At 45.0% G+C, this 17,494-nt stretch overlaps 1 protein-coding gene across 7 annotated transcripts; it reads right to left on the bottom strand.

Annotated features, from left to right (window-relative positions):
- Positions 1 to 206: 206 nt before the first annotated feature.
- Positions 207 to 16,071, bottom strand: SFPQ (splicing factor proline and glutamine rich). 7 transcript variants are annotated; one of them, XR_011339014.1, is made up of 12 exons: positions 15,324 to 16,071; positions 13,679 to 13,867; positions 13,283 to 13,584; positions 13,073 to 13,168; positions 11,546 to 11,742; positions 11,184 to 11,268; positions 10,779 to 10,896; positions 10,529 to 10,577; positions 10,328 to 10,449; positions 1,438 to 1,482; positions 1,071 to 1,145; positions 207 to 282 (listed from the first exon to the last, which is right to left on the bottom strand). XR_011339014.1 is itself a non-coding variant. In XM_069875490.1 (11 exons), the coding sequence occupies exons 1-10, from the start codon at positions 15,963 to 15,965 to the stop codon at positions 1,462 to 1,464; spliced, it is 1,821 nt and encodes a 606-aa protein (XP_069731591.1). In that variant the 5' UTR covers positions 15,966 to 16,071; the 3' UTR covers positions 207 to 1,145; positions 1,438 to 1,461. The 7 variants fall into 7 exon arrangements, 2 of the variants coding, with proteins under 2 accessions (XP_069731591.1, XP_069731592.1); XR_011339013.1 differs by adding an exon at positions 4,588 to 7,739 and having other exon boundaries at positions 207 to 1,145; XR_011339011.1 differs by having other exon boundaries at positions 1,438 to 7,739.
- Between the last annotated feature and the right edge of the window lie 1,423 nt (positions 16,072 to 17,494).

Below are 17,494 nucleotides of genomic sequence, written 5' to 3' on the forward strand. Positions count from 1 at the left end.
AAATACTGCATTATTAGTTATGAGTGGGTGTCTCTTACATGGTTCAGTGCAGAGCAGGACCCACCAATCCACACCCTTCTCGGGGCACCCAGCACCCTCAGCACCCCACACTGTGGCAGCGTTTCTCAAATCCATCCACACCATGTTATGCTGAACAGACAGCTGGCTCAGAGAATGCACCCCAAACAAACCAGAAGTCACTCACAGAAGAATTCAAGTGTTTTATTCGTAAGAATTGTACACTCCTGGCTCCTCTTCACTGCCTTTGGACTGCTTCTTCTTCTGCAAGTGCAAAGCACACAGTAAGAACACAAAGACTGCCAGCAGAAATCACACAAAATGACATGCAGAGGGAACGAGAGCCTCACAACAGGTTATGTGCCCATCAGATCTTCTGTGGGCTCTAGCAGCTCTCTCATCAGACTTGAGATTAAATGAAGAGCATTCGCATTTGCATCTGCTTCATAGATCTTAAAGATCTGACCTGGTTTTATGTTTCGTCACCCTAGGAACAGCAGCGGGACCACCACACAGGATCTGCCAGCTCGCCAACTCAGTCACGCTGAGTCTTACAGTTTCAGCTGTGGCACATCTAATCTGTCACTAACTCATCACTCCCAGTTAAGGGACTGGGCATGTTCCTCCTCACGCAAGATTGAAAACTGCTCGTGCTCTTCGTATACGCTGATATTCCAGCTTATTTTGAAAGTTCAGTGTTGATTAAAATGTTTCAGAAAAGTAGCTTTTGAACAACTCTTGAGTTGGATTAATGTTTGAGAAGCAGCTGCTCTATTGTTCACTTGCTGACAATCACACCCCCCCCTCAATGGAGCTTGGATACAGAAACGGTTATTCCTTGTTTGACCACCTACAGGAGAAAGCTTATTTGATGCTGCAGGGCTGAAAAGCCTCAATCAATGGTTACATCTCAACACAACAAAAGAAGTATTCAGAAATTTTATATAAAATTGAGATTAATCATGGGCAAATTTCAGGCAGGAGCAACATAATACCTCACAGGGTGCAGGCTACTGAGCTCTTACAACATTGTAAGGACATCAACTACTCACTCGTTTGCTTGTTCTCTTGGTCCCTCCACACATCACTGGGCATCGTGCTGGATGTGCTCATGCTCAGCTCCTGAACTGCAAAAGTATTCAGGTTATACTTACAGTGATGTTGAAATCTTTTGTACAAACCCACATCTAAAAAGGTATTTTTAGCCACTGCTGTCAAGATTTCAAGCCCAGTTGGAGTCTGGGTGCTGAACCCCACAGCTTGACAGCAGGCACTCAGCTCTACCCCACACATATCATTTATTCCCTTGTACTGATTTCTCAATATTCACCAATTCAAAGGTACTCAGGCACTGGACATCAAGGATTCAGTGCCTTTGTTATTTCCCCCACTGAGAACAAGACTAGAAGTGATGCTTACTTCCCACAGATGAGCACTCCGATGTCACTCAGCTTTCATCTTCACCTAAAGGATAACAACAGAAGTTATTACAGAAATACACAAAAAATTCTGACCATTTCAAAACTAACTTAAAAACAAAGGTTTAAGATACATGGACTGATTAGTTATGAGGGGGAATTTACACATTATTCCAAAATATTAAGTGGAAGAATGCGGGGCAGAAAGAAGCTAGCCTGAACACTTGTGAAGAGATGAAGGCATATGCAGGTAGTTGCCTGAAGAACTGCATCTTGTCTGAGCACAAACCGTAAATCACCAGTCTGAGTACAGTGAAGTTTGCAGCCAGAGGTATACTATCCCTTATGTGAAGGCATGAGCAATTTGGTCGGGCTACTCCAACTGTTTTACCCTGGGGTTTGTCTCCTGCCCTCTCTTCCCCGTCATGAGGAGTGCAATGCCCTGGACTCCTAGCAGCACTCGGGTGCAGCTGTCCTAGAAGTGCTTCAGAAAGCAAAAGGAAGACACTAGAGGTTAGCACTGTCAGTCTGCACTTTTTGCTCTCGGCAACAGATTCTTCCCTTTGCAGACTCACCCTTCTACTGGATGGCTGAGGGCAAGCTGCAGCGGTCAGCAGCCAGGGATGCAGTACGAGGCTCTGGGCACACAAATCACACCATGGCCACCATGAGCTCAGACCAGGCAGGGAGAAATTCAGGTTTAGTCTCAATGCCACCACCTGGGTTTTATCACAGCCCTCAAGAGCAGAAGTATAGTATGCACGTTTTGTTTTCTATGCCGTAGCAACAAACATCATGCATAAGGGATACTATATCTTTGTGCATCTTTTTAACACTCCAGATTCACTTATAGGCACACTCCTCCCAGCTCTCCCCAGTTAACTCTTCAGTACTGGTGTTCAAAGCACATTTAGAGATGGGGTATTCACAGACCACTGCGGGATTGCACAGCCAAGTCCTAACGTGTCAATCATTACCTAGCAGCAATGACAGAGGTGGGAGAAGGCCAATCCTCCCTTTTTGTCCTTTTCTAGTAAGCAGCTATTCAAGAGCCCCACTAGCTGGTATGGAGAGAAACAAAAATCTGAAGCTAATTAGCCGATTCCAAACTTGCTAGTTAGTAGTAGTGGAAGAAGCCAAGGAATTACCCATAACAGCATACTTTTAATGCCTCCTTTCCAACATGCTTAGCCTTATTGTACGTAATGGAACAGAACACTGGCCTTCCTGATCATGTCACTGCAGCTGGCAATGATTAACAGAGACATGCAACCCCATTACTGCTCAAGTCCTAAACTACTCACAGGCCTCAGTGTGTAGCTATGGGGATAACTGCAAGCAAATCAACACTTTGTATGCTTAATGTTACAGTAAAGCCCCCATAGACGCTATGCTGTGCTCTCTCCTGCCAGCACCAGTACCTGGATCGGAGGGCCTAGCAGGTACGCATATGTATTCTGACACCACACTTCTGAGCTTCAGATAGGCTTTTGAGAAAAAGTGTATTTCACACACAGATAAATCCAAGATGAAACACAATGCAAGCACTTCAGTGTCATTTCTTGTACCCGCTTGTTACAGACTGGCTAAGAGCAGACATGGCTATTTGCTTTTAAGTTAGCTACCGCACCAAGTGTCGTTACTGCAGACAGTCAGAGCTGGTATGAGACCCATGGTTCAGGCACAAATTGCTTGCTCCAAGAATGTCAAAACCCTGCTATTTCAAGTATGTAGAATGAGGCAGATGTGCCAGTAACCCTTCCACGACATTCCTGCAGGTCAAGTATCCAGAGCACACTGGAAAAATTAGTGAGATCTGAGCACTGGTTTAAAGATCAATAATTCAGATTCGCTGGATGACAACGTGCATGCTGCCATCTGTTTTGCAACTGAATTCTAGTCACAGGTAAGAGTAAGCCACCATGAAAAGCCAAACTGTCTTTGTGACAAGCAGTGTCACTGCTTGACTGCCAGAGTCTGGCTACACTTGCTGAGGTGTAACCGAAGAGCTGTCACCATGATTCCTAAGATGCAACTGCTACTTCAGGCTTCCAGGGAACTTGAGAAGTTGGCTACAACAGAGGGCAAGGCTGTCCCACAGGGCCCCCGCGCACCAGCAAAGAGTCTCACCAGGAAGGTAACACAGGAGGGCCCCAATGGGATAATAATACCCAAAGCAAGTACGCAAAGCAGAACTTTGCAGAACAAGTGGGAAAACGCGTTACAACACTTCTGAAATAAACTGAACATCAAACAAGAGCTAGATCACATACTGAAATAAAGGAGCCTGAAATTCAGGTACAAGAGCTAATGCAAAAGAGCTGGAGATCAGCATGTCTGGATGTCTGGAAGTGTAAAGCATGTTAATCCTGAAACACTAAATTCAGCAGTTCTAGTAATGAAGAGTTTAGAATTACATCACCAAGACTGATGAAAAATGAAATAGAGAATTACACTACTGAGATGAGTCTACGAGGCAGAAATACAGAATCTCACTGCTGTCAATTAAAGGCAGAGAAAGTTATTATACTTTGTGAATCAAAGATTTAAAGACAACTGAAACATCCAGTAAGTTCTATCAAACTACTCACAGGGATTCATTCAAGCAGTCATTTGTATGTCCTCAAAAATAACCCAAATCAGTCTCAAAGCTGACTGTATCAGCAGGTTAAAGTGGCTATCACATAGTGCACACAGGGCCAGAGCAGCGATGAACATTCTTCCTATGGAACCAAGACTCTACAAAGGGATGCGCTGCAGATGGGCCGTTTTGTCACTATGGAAAGCTTAAATAGTCCTTTTCTAGGCACTGACAGCACTAGTTCAGTGAGTTTTAAGATCACAGTCCCTCTTCCCCACAGAGCTCCTCCAAGAATATCTTCATTACATCGGAACTAAGAAAAATTCACACAAGCCAAGTCATATGCACAAAGGAATCGGGTCTGAAATCTAAGAATCACATAAGTTGCTTATTGACCCTGAACAAGACAAAGCTTTAAACCGAAAACCACACAGCTTTGATGCAAGCTGAACACACAGGTATGAGGAGTGCTGCACTGTAATTCCACAGTCAGAAGTGTGATGTCAGAATAGCCACAGAATAAGATTACATAGAAAGTCACCAAGTTATATTATATTGCTTGTTACCTACCTGTACGCAGTCGGCAATGAGAATCTCGGAGCAAGCAGGAATACTACATCCGGGTCCTAATGTCCATTGCCATTTGTGGTACTACGTTCCTCACAGTTATGAACTGCAGAAATGCTGGCTAAGTGCAGTTACGTAGCAGGCCACTAGTTTTAACTGCAAATTGCCGTCTCAAACTCCACAAAAACTTGCTGCCACAGTAAATGGTTGCCAAGGAGAAGCCAAGAATTTTTCTACCACAAAAATACCACAAAATCTCAAAAGCAGTTTCAGTTTCTCGTCAGCTGGATTAATGATTAGTGTCATGTGTCTACACCGTAAGGTAAGATCGTTCTGGTTTTGTTTCTGAGAAAGTGTGAAGATACATGTGTAACGATACCAGTTTCTACATGCTGCAGTTTTTAGAGCACCAAGTATCAAAATGGGCTCAATTTTGATAAAACAAGCTAAATTGCAACAGCCAATGTCCTCCAAGTCCAGTACAAAAATGTGTTACATGATCCAGACCATCCAAAAAACAGGTCTGACCAACAAAGAGCTTCTCTAAATTGTTTTCAGGATTTAATTATGTAAGTCTGGTTTTATGAAAAAAAAGTCCCCAGCCTCATAGGAACAGATCACAGGAAGGTAACTTTATCGCCTCTCATATTTAGTGACTTTATCAGATAGATGTTAAAGTTTACATGTTTGCCGGCTTTTAAGACACCACCATTAAAAGGTCTTGAAAAGAAGTTGGCTAGTTAATGGTATGCAACTCCAAGCAGAACTCGTTTTAGAAACTCTGCTTATGCAGCTACAACAAAGCTAGATTTAACCAAGCTTTCGGATGTTTTGAAAGCTTTCAAATCTTTCAATATAGCAACTAATCATGGGTTTGCAACTCAGCTATTTTTAATACCTAGCAACAGTAGCTTACGTACAGAACAGGGGTACCAAAAGACAAGCTCTGTAAGGTACAAGGACATCAGCATCCTTCACTCTTCCAAGTTACAGAACTACAAAAGAACATACTTTAGGATAAGCACCAACATCTCTTTAATAAAGAATGACATGTAATCTGAAAAATAAACTGAAAAAATTAAATTAATGTTTACGTTCAGAATTCCCCATCTCAGACACCTTCACCTTTTGCGGGTGTCCCATGAACACCCTTCAGAAGACACAGGCATTATTTATTACTACTCCAACAGAGCAAATTGCATCAGTACCGCTGGTTTTTAAACTGAGTATCCCATACCAGTATTCTCAAATACTTGGTCTGCAGTTCAGGAACTGCCAATTCGGAATTTCCTGAAGAGCAATTTATTGTTGTAGCATGTTATCAACCCCCAAGCTTTTCTGGGAAAATAAGCATTCACCAATCTGACTCACTATTTAGTGCGCTTAATATTCAAAGTCAGTGTTACCTGGTATCAGCATTTCCCAACATGCTATTTTTTCATTTAAGGAATAACAGCACTTGGAGTACTTCAAGAGGAATCATCTGCACTCTAAAATACTGCACTCTGTCACTGAAGTTTTAACCACAGACAAAATTTAGCATGAAATTTAGAATTAGCCAATGCTTAGCACAAGGAATGGAAAGATCTTTGGAAGATTAAAGCTACTCACAGAATGCTTGGTAGCTGGGGAATGGTGTGAAGGTACAGCCAAACTAAGTTTACCTACTTTGTGCCAAGCAGGTTGATGTATCCTGCCTTAACACCAAGGCATTTTGTACTGGGAAGTTGTGTTCCCAGCTCATCTGATACAACAATAGTAAGCAGAGCAACTACCTTATCATGAGTCCAGAATGCTTTGAAATTCTTCTGGGGCTTAATAAAATGAACAGCAAGCTAACGAATTCATCAGATCTTCTACAGAAGAACCTTAAAGGGAGTTTATTTGTACTGTGTAGTCTTAACTGTTGAACTCCAGATTCAGATACTACTTTTGATGCATTACCTCCAAACATTAATAATAAGAGTGATAGCTATCATGCAAGCAAGAAAATTTCTGTATTTTACATACAGGTTTTAGGATTTGCCCACCAGCTACATTATTTAAGAACAGTTCCTGCAGTCCCCATAATACACGATTGTATTCTGAACTATGCAAATTACCCCACTCAGTTAGCAAGAGGACATAAGCAAGTTAACCTTAATCACTCAATTAACACTTCTGGTCTTTTTGCCAAGCAATTTCAGGTAAGAATACAATACGGAGCAAGGCCAGATCCTGTAACCTCAGACAGCTTAAGAGCACATAAATATCACATTAACAATCCTTTAGGTAGGAAGTCAGCCAATACAAGTCATTCTATGACTTTAAAGTACCCATTGCTAGTCTTCTGCTTAAAGTCTTTGGAAGATTCCAAGCAGTAACTGTCAAGGTGGCAAGTGCGACCATCCCACCACCCATGATCCGTAGCTAAAATAGAAAATGCATTACACACTGCATGGCTTGCAGCATAGCTGTGATTAGCACATCGTACAGCACGAGTTTCATTTGCTTCCTTATTGCAGCACAATTAATGCTCAAAATATCTGCACCTAATGGGAAGTTTGGCTAGTTTGACCCAATCTTTGCTAGAGGCATTAAGGGAAGAGCTCTGGCTCTTTGCTGCAGCTCCACACCCTGGTCTCAATTTGACCTCTAATCAAGACTGTTTACTGCAGAAGGTGTGGGATTCAGCCTCATTAAGTTTAACCATGAATGGCAAGAAGAGCTACTACATTTAGTTTTCTATTTATTTGAAGCACAGTAAAAAAAAGTTGGTACACTTCGGGAATTCAGTGGCACAAGGTACACTGCCATCAAGTCAGGGACGTTATACATCAAAAAAACAGCTAAATTTCTTTTGAAACACTGCATTACATAATTAAATTGTACTCGCCCAAACAGACCACTTACAAATATTAGGTCAGTAAGTTTCTAACATCCATAAAAACGTAGCTTTCTTACTAAAATGCAAGAATTAAAAAATTGGTGTCTAAACAAGACAGACAAACAAACTGGAATGAAACTACAGGTCACATCTAAAATCGGGGCTTTTTGTTTGGGCCTTCATATTCTTCTCTCCCTCTACCATATCCTGTCGGTGTTCCAGGCCCCATTCCTCTAGGACCCTGGCCACCCACAGGCCCCGCTCCTCCCTGCCCAAAGCGTTCAGGACGCTATTGGAAGAGAATTAACAGTTCATTATATGTAGTTGATGTCCATGTGTGTTAAGTATATATTTTTAGAAGGTTCCGCAGTCAAGGTTCGTCGATACAATCACCATTGAGCCGATCCACAGGTACCGGGAACATAGAAAGGAAAAAAGGGTAATTTAAAAATTAGTTTATTGTAATACATGCCTTGAGGTATGTTCCCACTTGATGCATTCTCATACATCTGTTACAAAGAACAGATCCTCCCTGCAGTGCTAGAAATGTAAGCATTAGTTGCAGATGTGAACTCACCACTTTTCCAAATGAGCTCTAGCAATTTTAAACCAAGTTAATGCAAACAGCTTGCAAACTTCTCACCTTTAGTGCAACCACTGTCATTTCACATCAGCCTAACCAAAGAATGAATCTTCACTCAGGTATGAGCTGACATTCATAAATGTCCTTGTAAACAGAATGCCTACTCACCAGTTAATGGCATGTGCTGCAATAGAGACCATGTGCTTTTCAAGAAGGGGTTAAGATTATGGTCTGCTGACTAAACTGCAGAGGCCCTTGAGCAGTGACCAAACCTAATTGTGAGCACTACTGGATCGCAAGAAGAAAAAAATGTCAAAAAAAAGCTCATGACCAGCGATTTACCTAACCAATGCCACTGCTTGATGGAAAGACTCCCATTTGTTACATTCCCAGTACTCCAAAATGCTGCTCTAGAATATGCAAAACAGGTTCAAAGAGCGACAATTTATTCAGTGTTTCAAGTTAGAACTCTGCACGAAGGGTTGTGTGCATCCAGCCAATTCCCTTCCCATCCCACCTTCACCACAAGCTCTTGGAAAATCCTCAGCTTCACAGCACTGGAAGATTTCACACCATGATGTAAAAGCTAAATCACCCTGCAATAAAGCAGAGACTTAGGGTATTTCTACTAGTACCTCTAGTTGCATGTGCTTCATTAAGTTACTGTACCAGTAGGTGTGATCAGTACTCAATCTACAGAACTGACAAATTTAAAGTCAAAGATAGCTTTAAACTCTCATTTCAAGCAAGTTTTCCACTCCTGAGTAACAGAACAATGGTAGGTGGTTTGTTACAAAAGGTATCTGCAACTGAGAATTCACACTTCAAGTTCTTGACTTCTGGAAGTCAGTCTCAGTCCTTCCAAGGAAGGAATTTCAGCAGGATTACCTAGGTCCTTTCTGCCTAACTCACAGCAGCTTACGCTTATCTCAAATTCCATTTGAAAGACATCAGCCCCGTAACTGTAGCAGAGATCCCCATCTAAGAAGCTCGAGGCAGTTCACCTGTCTTGCTGTCACACCTTTGGACCATATCACATTTTCGAGGATTACACAAGTTCACCATGCACCTGCATCATGAATTTCAGGAGAAAAAACGTACACGGCATTCACCACAGACTGCCTAACTGTTCACAGGGAACTCAGGAACTGTTGAAACATCAGCAATTGTACAGATAAAGGCCAACGGCACTGTCTACTCCATCAGTGATGCTCTGCAAGTTATAATTCCAAAGATATGCCTCCCAAAAAAACCAGAGGGTACTTGACAGGCTACTATGGTAGCTCACCACATTAAGCCAGAGGCCTGAACCCACCCAAAAAAACATTTACTTCAGCTTGTGCTCCGGAGTGTGTACCCTGTCAGAAGGGTGAAGCACAATGATTATCACCACCTCAGCCAGCGTATTTCCATCTTACCCATTACGCATTTCATTAATCTACATCGCATTGCTTCAGTGTGGTAACACCAAGCGGGCTCCGAGCCCATTCACATATCACTAGTGTGCCAAAAATACTACAGTTTGGAAGCATACTTCTGAGCAGGAGATATGCTGTAGCTTTAACAAACTCCACCTATACAGTCATGCCTAACAGGAAAACAAGAACGGGCTATCACTCCTTTGTGAGACAGGAACCACAAAATGGCTACAGCCAAGGACCACTGGAACATGCCCAAAGCTAAAAAACAGCATTTCTGCCCTTCTGTGGCAAACACCACCATACAGAGTAAGGGGTATGCTGTTTATCTTTCATTATTCAAGTTAATCTGCTACTTAGACATGAACGCAGATTTCTGTTTTAACAGCAGACCCATACCAACATGCATCAATCCTAACTAGGCTTGGAAGGGCCAAACTAAATGCAATGTTACACACCAGAAAGGAGAACGAAATCTCCTCCCCGTGAATACAGAATAGCAAATTGCTGAAAAGCTACTACATTGTGTATTCCCATTAGGAAATTTGTCAGATTCTCTAGAATTTTATAAAAAAAAAAAAATCCTTCCAAGCCTAAGAGTGACGCTCGAAAATCCAATAAAATCAGAGTTAATTGCAAATATGCTTAACAGCACATTTGAATTCACTGAGAAACAGCTTCCGACTGCGTAAGCTACCATAACGGTTAAGAACTAACTAGTACTACACACTGCCACAGTCTCCGTGTTAAACACCTGACAAGAAAGGCAGCAGTTAACAGTGGCATTCACCCAACCATCCGAACATGGCAGAGAAAACTGCTCCCAACCGACACATTTCCCTTGTGCTAAACTAAAGCCACCACAGGATACGTTACCATGTCACTTCCCATCATAGAACCACTCATGGCTGCTTGGCCAACTCCTGGATTAGCTTCATAACCTATGCCGCCACCACCTCCGAGAGGTGGAAATTTCTGGGCTGCAGAAGCATAAGGATCTAAGAGAGAAAAATACAGAATCATCTTCTGTCAACTTCCAAGTTAACCACATCAGTTAATTACTTAAAAATTATTTACCTCCCATGTTCATCGTGGTGGCACCACCCATTCTCATGTCTCTCTCCCTCTGCATGGAAGAAACAACTTTTAGCACAGATAACCAACTACTAAAATCCAGCAAAGGTAAGGCCACTTCACCTACACACAGACATCACATTATCTAGCCTAAAGGAATCAAAACGCATCGATATTAAAGAAAGCCACACATTCAAAACATTTCTGGAAATGCCTGAACACAGTAACGTATCCACAAAGATATTTTACTTACTGGATCCATGTAACCCATTCTACTATAATTCTCTTCCCTCTGTCTTCTCATTTGTTCCTCCATCTCCCGCTGACGTATCATCATTTCTTCTTCCCGCCTGCGACGCTCCTCCTCCTGCCTGATCACCCCAAAGCAGACCATTAAACCCCAGAAGCAGAACATACCCACTCACCAACAACACTTACGTGAGCAATTTAGAAAGCAATGAATGATTACACTTAAGCAAAAAAAAAAAAAGACACTATGATGGTTCAAACACTCAAGGAAAAACTTACACTGCAGTTCAATTTCTCATGCACAAACTGAAGCGGCAATGGTGTTTCTTGAAAAACAAAAACTTTCATGTGTAAGTCATTTTAAAAGAAACAACTAACACTGAAAAAAACCCACGAAAGGCAAACCAACCTGAGCTGAATTTCCTTGCGCTTCTGCATTTCTTGATTATGGAGCTCTTCCATACGCCTCAGCTCTTCCTGACGCCTCATAAGGTCTGCAGAAATGAAGGTTGTCAGCATGTATTTCACTAACTGACACTGGATCTAAACTCAGGTTTGAATTAGATCAACCACTCCTACACTAACACAGCCAGATGCCTTCTGAGTACCACTATTCCTAACAAACTTCATTTAAATAAAATTGAAAAACTACCAGTTGCTCATTTTCAGGTTAGCAACAGGAAACAAATTTATGCATGAAACCACTGAATAGCCATATATTTAATCTAGCATTTAAAGCATAACAATGACACTGTATTCAAAACAAATTACCTTGACGCAAGAGGTTTGCCTGGTGCTCATGATAAGCATCTTCCATCTCACTTTCAAGTTTATCCTTGGCATCTTTCATGTTTTTTGCCACCTGCTCTCTCTGTTGTTTTTCCATTTCATCTAAAGATTTCCACCTCTGGGAATATTCAAATTCAAAACTGCCAGGCTGGGCAAAACGGGGAGGAGTCTCTCTTTCCCTGGGAAAAGGCAAACAGCTCATTCAGACTAGGTAAAAAGCTGGAAACTGAAGGTCAAAGATCACAACCAGAGGAACAAAGTTTTCAGGAAGCAAGAGCCCCAAAGACAGTACCTCACAACTGTGTGATGGAAAACTCACTGTGACAGAAGGCTGACACAGTATAATGCTTGACATACCTAACAGCAGCATTTGATATAAATAAATTCTATTATAGTGCGTATAAAGACTCCTGCACTATCACATCCAAGCAAATCTTCTCAGTTACAGTTCTACTGCATATTAATCTTGTTTTTAACTTCTCCCTTAGACACTTCACTGCCAGCAAAGGCCAGGCACAACATTCCCAAAGCAGATGGGTGCAGCTGCTCAGAACAACAGCATATGGAGAGACAGATTTACTCCATGCCAGCTCACACAAAGCACTTCATGTTAAAGGCAACGAATAATCTTCACTAACTTAAATAGTTTTCAAAATGCCTGAGGGTCAACAGCTTATTGTGTCATGTAAAGAAACTGGCATCCAACATTCAGCAATTAATGAACAAAACAAGTAAAGTTCAAAAGCTTTTCATACACCAGCAAAGTATTTCAACATTTTAGGAATGCTATAACAACCTATATTGTTTTCAAAGATGCCACCTCTAAACTACTTACAATTTCTGATCAAGGCAGGTTATTTGGAGCACTTTCTCATTCAAAACTGATGGATCTCACCCCCCCTGCACTCCCTTTTGCGATCTGGGCAAACATCACATTTCTACCATCAGTTCTAACATTCAGCCCCTAACCTAAAACTGCTACTTGGGAAAGAGACTCCTAAAGACTTATATCTACTCTTTTATGCTTAGCTGCCAGCTTCAAGAGGCAAATCCATATGCAACTTTGTTTTACTAATCCTGGAAGGAGTCAGAATTTTACTTAATTTCTCATTTCATACCATAGAGATCAGTTTGTAAATTCCCCACGGAATCATCAACACAAGAGTCACCTTATCTGCAGTGAGATGACAGTTACTAACAGGAGGAGCAAACAGCTGGGGAGTGCTGTTCAACAGTTGCTACACAAATGAGAAAGTATCTGATACTGGGCTGCAAATTAGGATTTAGTGTTTGTGATACAATGCAGAAAGTTGCTGCTGTGAATATACTAAACAAATCAGCACATTACATCATCAAAAATCAAAGGACTACCAAAACCCAAGAACTTAAAAGTACTACTCAAAATTCAAAGCCCATTTCCAAGGGAAATGGTGTGTGTATGTAGTATTGTCCCAGGCTCTGAGAAATTACTCCATCTACATACTCTCTAAACCAAAAGACAGTGCCTACTTTTGATACATCGGATTCTTCTGAGCAAGCTTTTCTGGAAGACCATCTTCATCATCCAGTTGTTCCAATGGTTCCACAATAACTGGCCTAGGAGTGCTGAACAAAAAAACACCCATTTTACTCTCCTATATGAAATTTCATTCTGAAACACTAGAAGCTGACAATTTCTTTCAGCATAAAGCACAAAATCTTAAGCAACAAAATACTTACGTTGTCAACAAAAACACTCCTTCAGTACACCGTTCAAATGCTTTCCTTGCAGCTGGCTTTGACGCAAATTCAACAATGCCTTTTCCTGTTGATCTACCCCGATCATCTACGATCACAACAGCTCTTTCCACTGGACCAAACTGGGAAAAAGCTTCCTCAAGTAACTCGTTGGAGACATAAGGGGAAAGGTTCCGCACTGAGAGCGCAGCAGCATGTGTGGCAAACCGAACACGAAGCTGTCGACCCCTCATGGGGGTATCATCCAGTTCAGCTTTTGCTATTTCTGCAAGAGCTCTAGATTCCTGAGGAAAGTTTAAGATCCAGTTTTAGAAAACCAAGCTCTAAATTGCTCATTTGTAAGAATTAAATAGATGGATGTACAATAGGAAAGCCTACCAATTTAATGAATCCAAAGCCTTTCCCCTTGTTGATAAAAACCTCTCCCGGTTCCCCATATTTGGCAAACAGTCTTTTAAAGTCTTCATCTGTTATATCAGCAGGCAAATTCCCAACAAACAAGCGGCAACGCTGAGTATAGGTCTTCTCCCCGGGTCGCCTCAGGAGAGAGAGGTTTGCTTTAAATCCCTACAAAGAAGCAGACTGGTTGGAGCCACAGAACCAAGTTGCCCTTCTCCCACCAGAAGCCCAGAGTCCCTCCACAGCTTGCACAAACGAATACAGAAACTCAGAACAGTTTTGGGCTAGAAGGGACCTTAGAGATCAGCCACTTCTACCCCCCTGCAATGGGCAGCGATACCTCCCACTGACCAGGTTGCTCCAAGCCCCATGCAACCTGGCCTTGAACACATCCAGGGATGGGGCAGCTCTGGGCAACCTGGGCCAGACACTCCCCACCCTAATCATAAAGAATTTCTTCCTAATGCCTAATCTAAATCTTCCCCCTTCCCATTTAAAGCCATTCCCCCTCATTCTATCACTCCGTGCCCTGGTAAAAAGTATCTCTCTAGCTTTCTTGTAGGCCCCCTTCCGGTACTGGAAAGGTGCTATAAGGTCTTCAAAACACAAACCAAACTGGGTAGGCAGAGATCCCTGAGGCTGCACTCGGGGTAGCACAGGGACCATGGAGGTGACACCTTCACCTTTCCTAGTCAGCTCTGTTTGCAGTCTCTCTCTCTCACAAATCCAAGATCCAACAGAGCTGGAGCCAAAGCTCCAAATCAGTAAGAGATATAACCGTTCTGAAGTTCACAACATTAAAATTAGTCCTTGAAAAGTAATGCAATATGCATAAGACTTCCGAGAATATCTATACGTATATATACATAACTGGGAAATCCATTCTGTCCCCAGCTTTTGTCCTGATACAAAAAGCAGCTACAGAAAGTGGAATGTTTTGATTTAAGGTAGAATTAAATTCATCCAACCAACTGCATTTTCTGAAACTTAGACAGAATACCTCTCTGAGAACACGTTTTAGAGTGTTTTTTTCAAATAGTGCTCTTCCAGACACTTATGTCTTGCGTTCAGCGTGATCTGTGCTGAACACAGACGTCTTCTCTAATCACCTGTTTGCAATGTTTCACTATGCCAAAATGCCAGGTCAGACAGAACTGGAGCCAAAGCTCCAAATCAGCGAGAGATCTGACAACTGTGAAATTCACAGTAACACTAAAACGAGTCCTTAGAAAGTAAGACTTCTGGGAACATTTATACACACGCACATAAGCGAGAAACCCATTCTGTCTCAGCTCTTGCCTGGCTGCACGATTGATGGGAGATCGCTCCCTCGTGTTGCCAGGACTGATTAAAGCATCTTTGAAATCCAAAACTCCAAAATAAGTCTTAAAGAGAGTCGATTTAACGGCATTTTTTTTTGGTCACCCCTGCTCCTCTCTTCCTCGCGCCCCCCAGACGGCTACGCGGGGGGGGAGCACAAAGGGGCGAGGGGCGCCCCCCAAGATGGCGGCACGGAGGTTACGCCCTTCCCCGCTCCTCCCCTCCTCAAGATGGCGGCTCTGAAACGCGCGGGACCGCCGCCATCTTGTGCGGCGGGCGCGAAAGAGACCGTTCCGTGACTCACCTCATCCGACAGCTTCTCTCCGCCGCCGCCCGAGCCTTGCTGCGACGAGAGGCTCTGCTGCCCCTGGTGGTGCTGCTGCTGCTGCCCGCGGCCCCGCGGCTCCCCGCCCGGCCCTCCGCGATGCCCCGGGCCGCCCTTGTGCGGGCCTTGTCCCGGCCCTCCAGGCCCTTTGGGGCCGCCGCCCGGCGACTGGCCTTGTCCCTTCTTAGCGCCGCCCGCGGGCGTGGGGCTGGGGCTCGGCTTGGGCTGCGCTTGCCCGCCGGGCCCGGAGGGGGCCGAGGAGGCCGTCGACACCGCGGGCTGCGGCTGCTGCTGCCCCGCGGGCAACGCGGAGGGCGGAGCGGCCCCGGCCTGGCTGCCCGCGGGCCCCGCGGTGGTGGCGGAGGAGGAGGAAGAGGAGGAGGAAGGCGGAGCGGAGGTAGAAGCCGGCGGTTTTGGAGGCTCCGGCTTGGGGCCGCCGCCCGGCGGGCCGCCCGGGCCCTGCGCGCCGCCCGCCATGGGGCTGCGGTTCTGCCCCATGCCCATACCGGGAGGCGGCGAACGGAAATCGTGGTTGGGGCCGCCGCGCCCGCCGCCGCCGCCTCGACGGTGGAAGCCGCCGCCGCCGCCGCCGCCACGGCTACGGAACCGATCCCGCGACATGGTGGTGGTGGCGATGGAGAAGGAGGAGGAGAGGTGCGCCGGCCGCGACTGCTGCTCCTCAGAGCCCGCTGCGCAAAATGGCGGCGATCTGAACGGCCTCCCCGCCGCCTTTGTCCGGCCCTTATATAGCTTCCCCGCCCCCGGAAACAGCCCCCTCCTCCCTTCGACCAATCAGCGTCCGCGGCGGCGATGACTGACAGCCGGAGCAGCCAATAGAGTGTAGCGATCTCCGCGATTCTTTGATCTGATTGGTCCAGACCTTGCCCTCTGCCCATTGGCTCATTTGACCGCTGACGTTCTCACGGGGCGATCCGTTACCATCCAGCGTGCTGATTGGCCAGTTTGACCGGCGGGAGGCGGGGCCGCGGCCGAGCGCGACTCGCGATTGGCTGACCGGGAGTCAATCAGAGGCGGGGCCAGCTCCCAGCCCGGGATGCTGGCTTGATTTAGGACTGGGATGCTGGCTCCGTTCAGCCCTGGGATGCTTTGTTGTGGCAAAACATCCTCAATAGTTGAATCATTTGGTTGGAAAAGCTTGTTGGAAGCTGGTGAGGGGGCTGGAGAGCAGGCCTTGTGAGGAGCGGCTGAGAGAGCTGGGGGTGTTTAGCCTGGAGAAGAGGAGGCTGAGGGGAGACCTCATTGCTCTCTGCAACTCCCTGAAAGGAGGTTGTGGAGAGGAGGGAGCTGAGCTCTTCTCCCAAGGGACAGGGGACAGGACGAGAGGGAATGGCCTCAAGCTCCACCAGGGGAGGTTCAGGCTGGACATTAGGAAAAATTTTTTCACAGAAAGGGTCATTGGGCAGTGGCAGAGGCTGCCCAGGGAGGGGGTTGAGTCCCCTTCCCTGGAGGGGTTTAAGGGACGGGTGGACGAGGTGCTGAGGGACATGGGTTAGTGATTGATGGGAATGGTTGGACTCGATGATCCGGTGGGTCTCTTCCAACCTGGTGATTCTATGATTCTATGATTCATTCCTGATGAAACGTACCTCCCTGAGCCTTTACATTTTTGAAAGAAAAACCTGCTACAGAGGGATCTTCTCCACAAACCCGTGTTGACGCTGGCTGCTTCCACAGGCAGCAGGATGGAAGCCGCACGTGGGTTAGAGTGGAACCCGTGGAGATGCCGGCAGCAGTGAACGTTTCCACCACGAGGTGTCTCAGAGGTTAAAGCGCTGGAAGAAATTCGGGACTGGCTCTCCCTGCACACAAACAGCTGACATTGTCTGGCTCTGCCTGGCTGGGAAGCAAAAACAAATACTGAGAGTAAAGGGCTGGGTTGGCCTTTGTTCTGTCCTAAGGAGCTATTAATTTGTAGCATCATATCACAGAATAATTAAATAGTTTGGGTTGGAAGGGATCTCAAAGCCCATCCAGTTCCACCCCTGCCATGGGCAGGGACACCTCCCACTGGATCAGGGGCTCCAAGCCCCATCCAACCTGGCCTTGAACCCCTCCAGGGATGGGGCAGCCACCCCTGCTCTGGGCAACCTGGGCCAGGTCCTCCTCACCCTCACAGCAAAACATTTCTG

Source organism: Phaenicophaeus curvirostris, chromosome 23 (assembly GCF_032191515.1).
Source record: "Phaenicophaeus curvirostris isolate KB17595 chromosome 23, BPBGC_Pcur_1.0, whole genome shotgun sequence".
NCBI classification, from domain to species: Eukaryota; Metazoa; Chordata; class Aves; order Cuculiformes; family Cuculidae; genus Phaenicophaeus; species Phaenicophaeus curvirostris.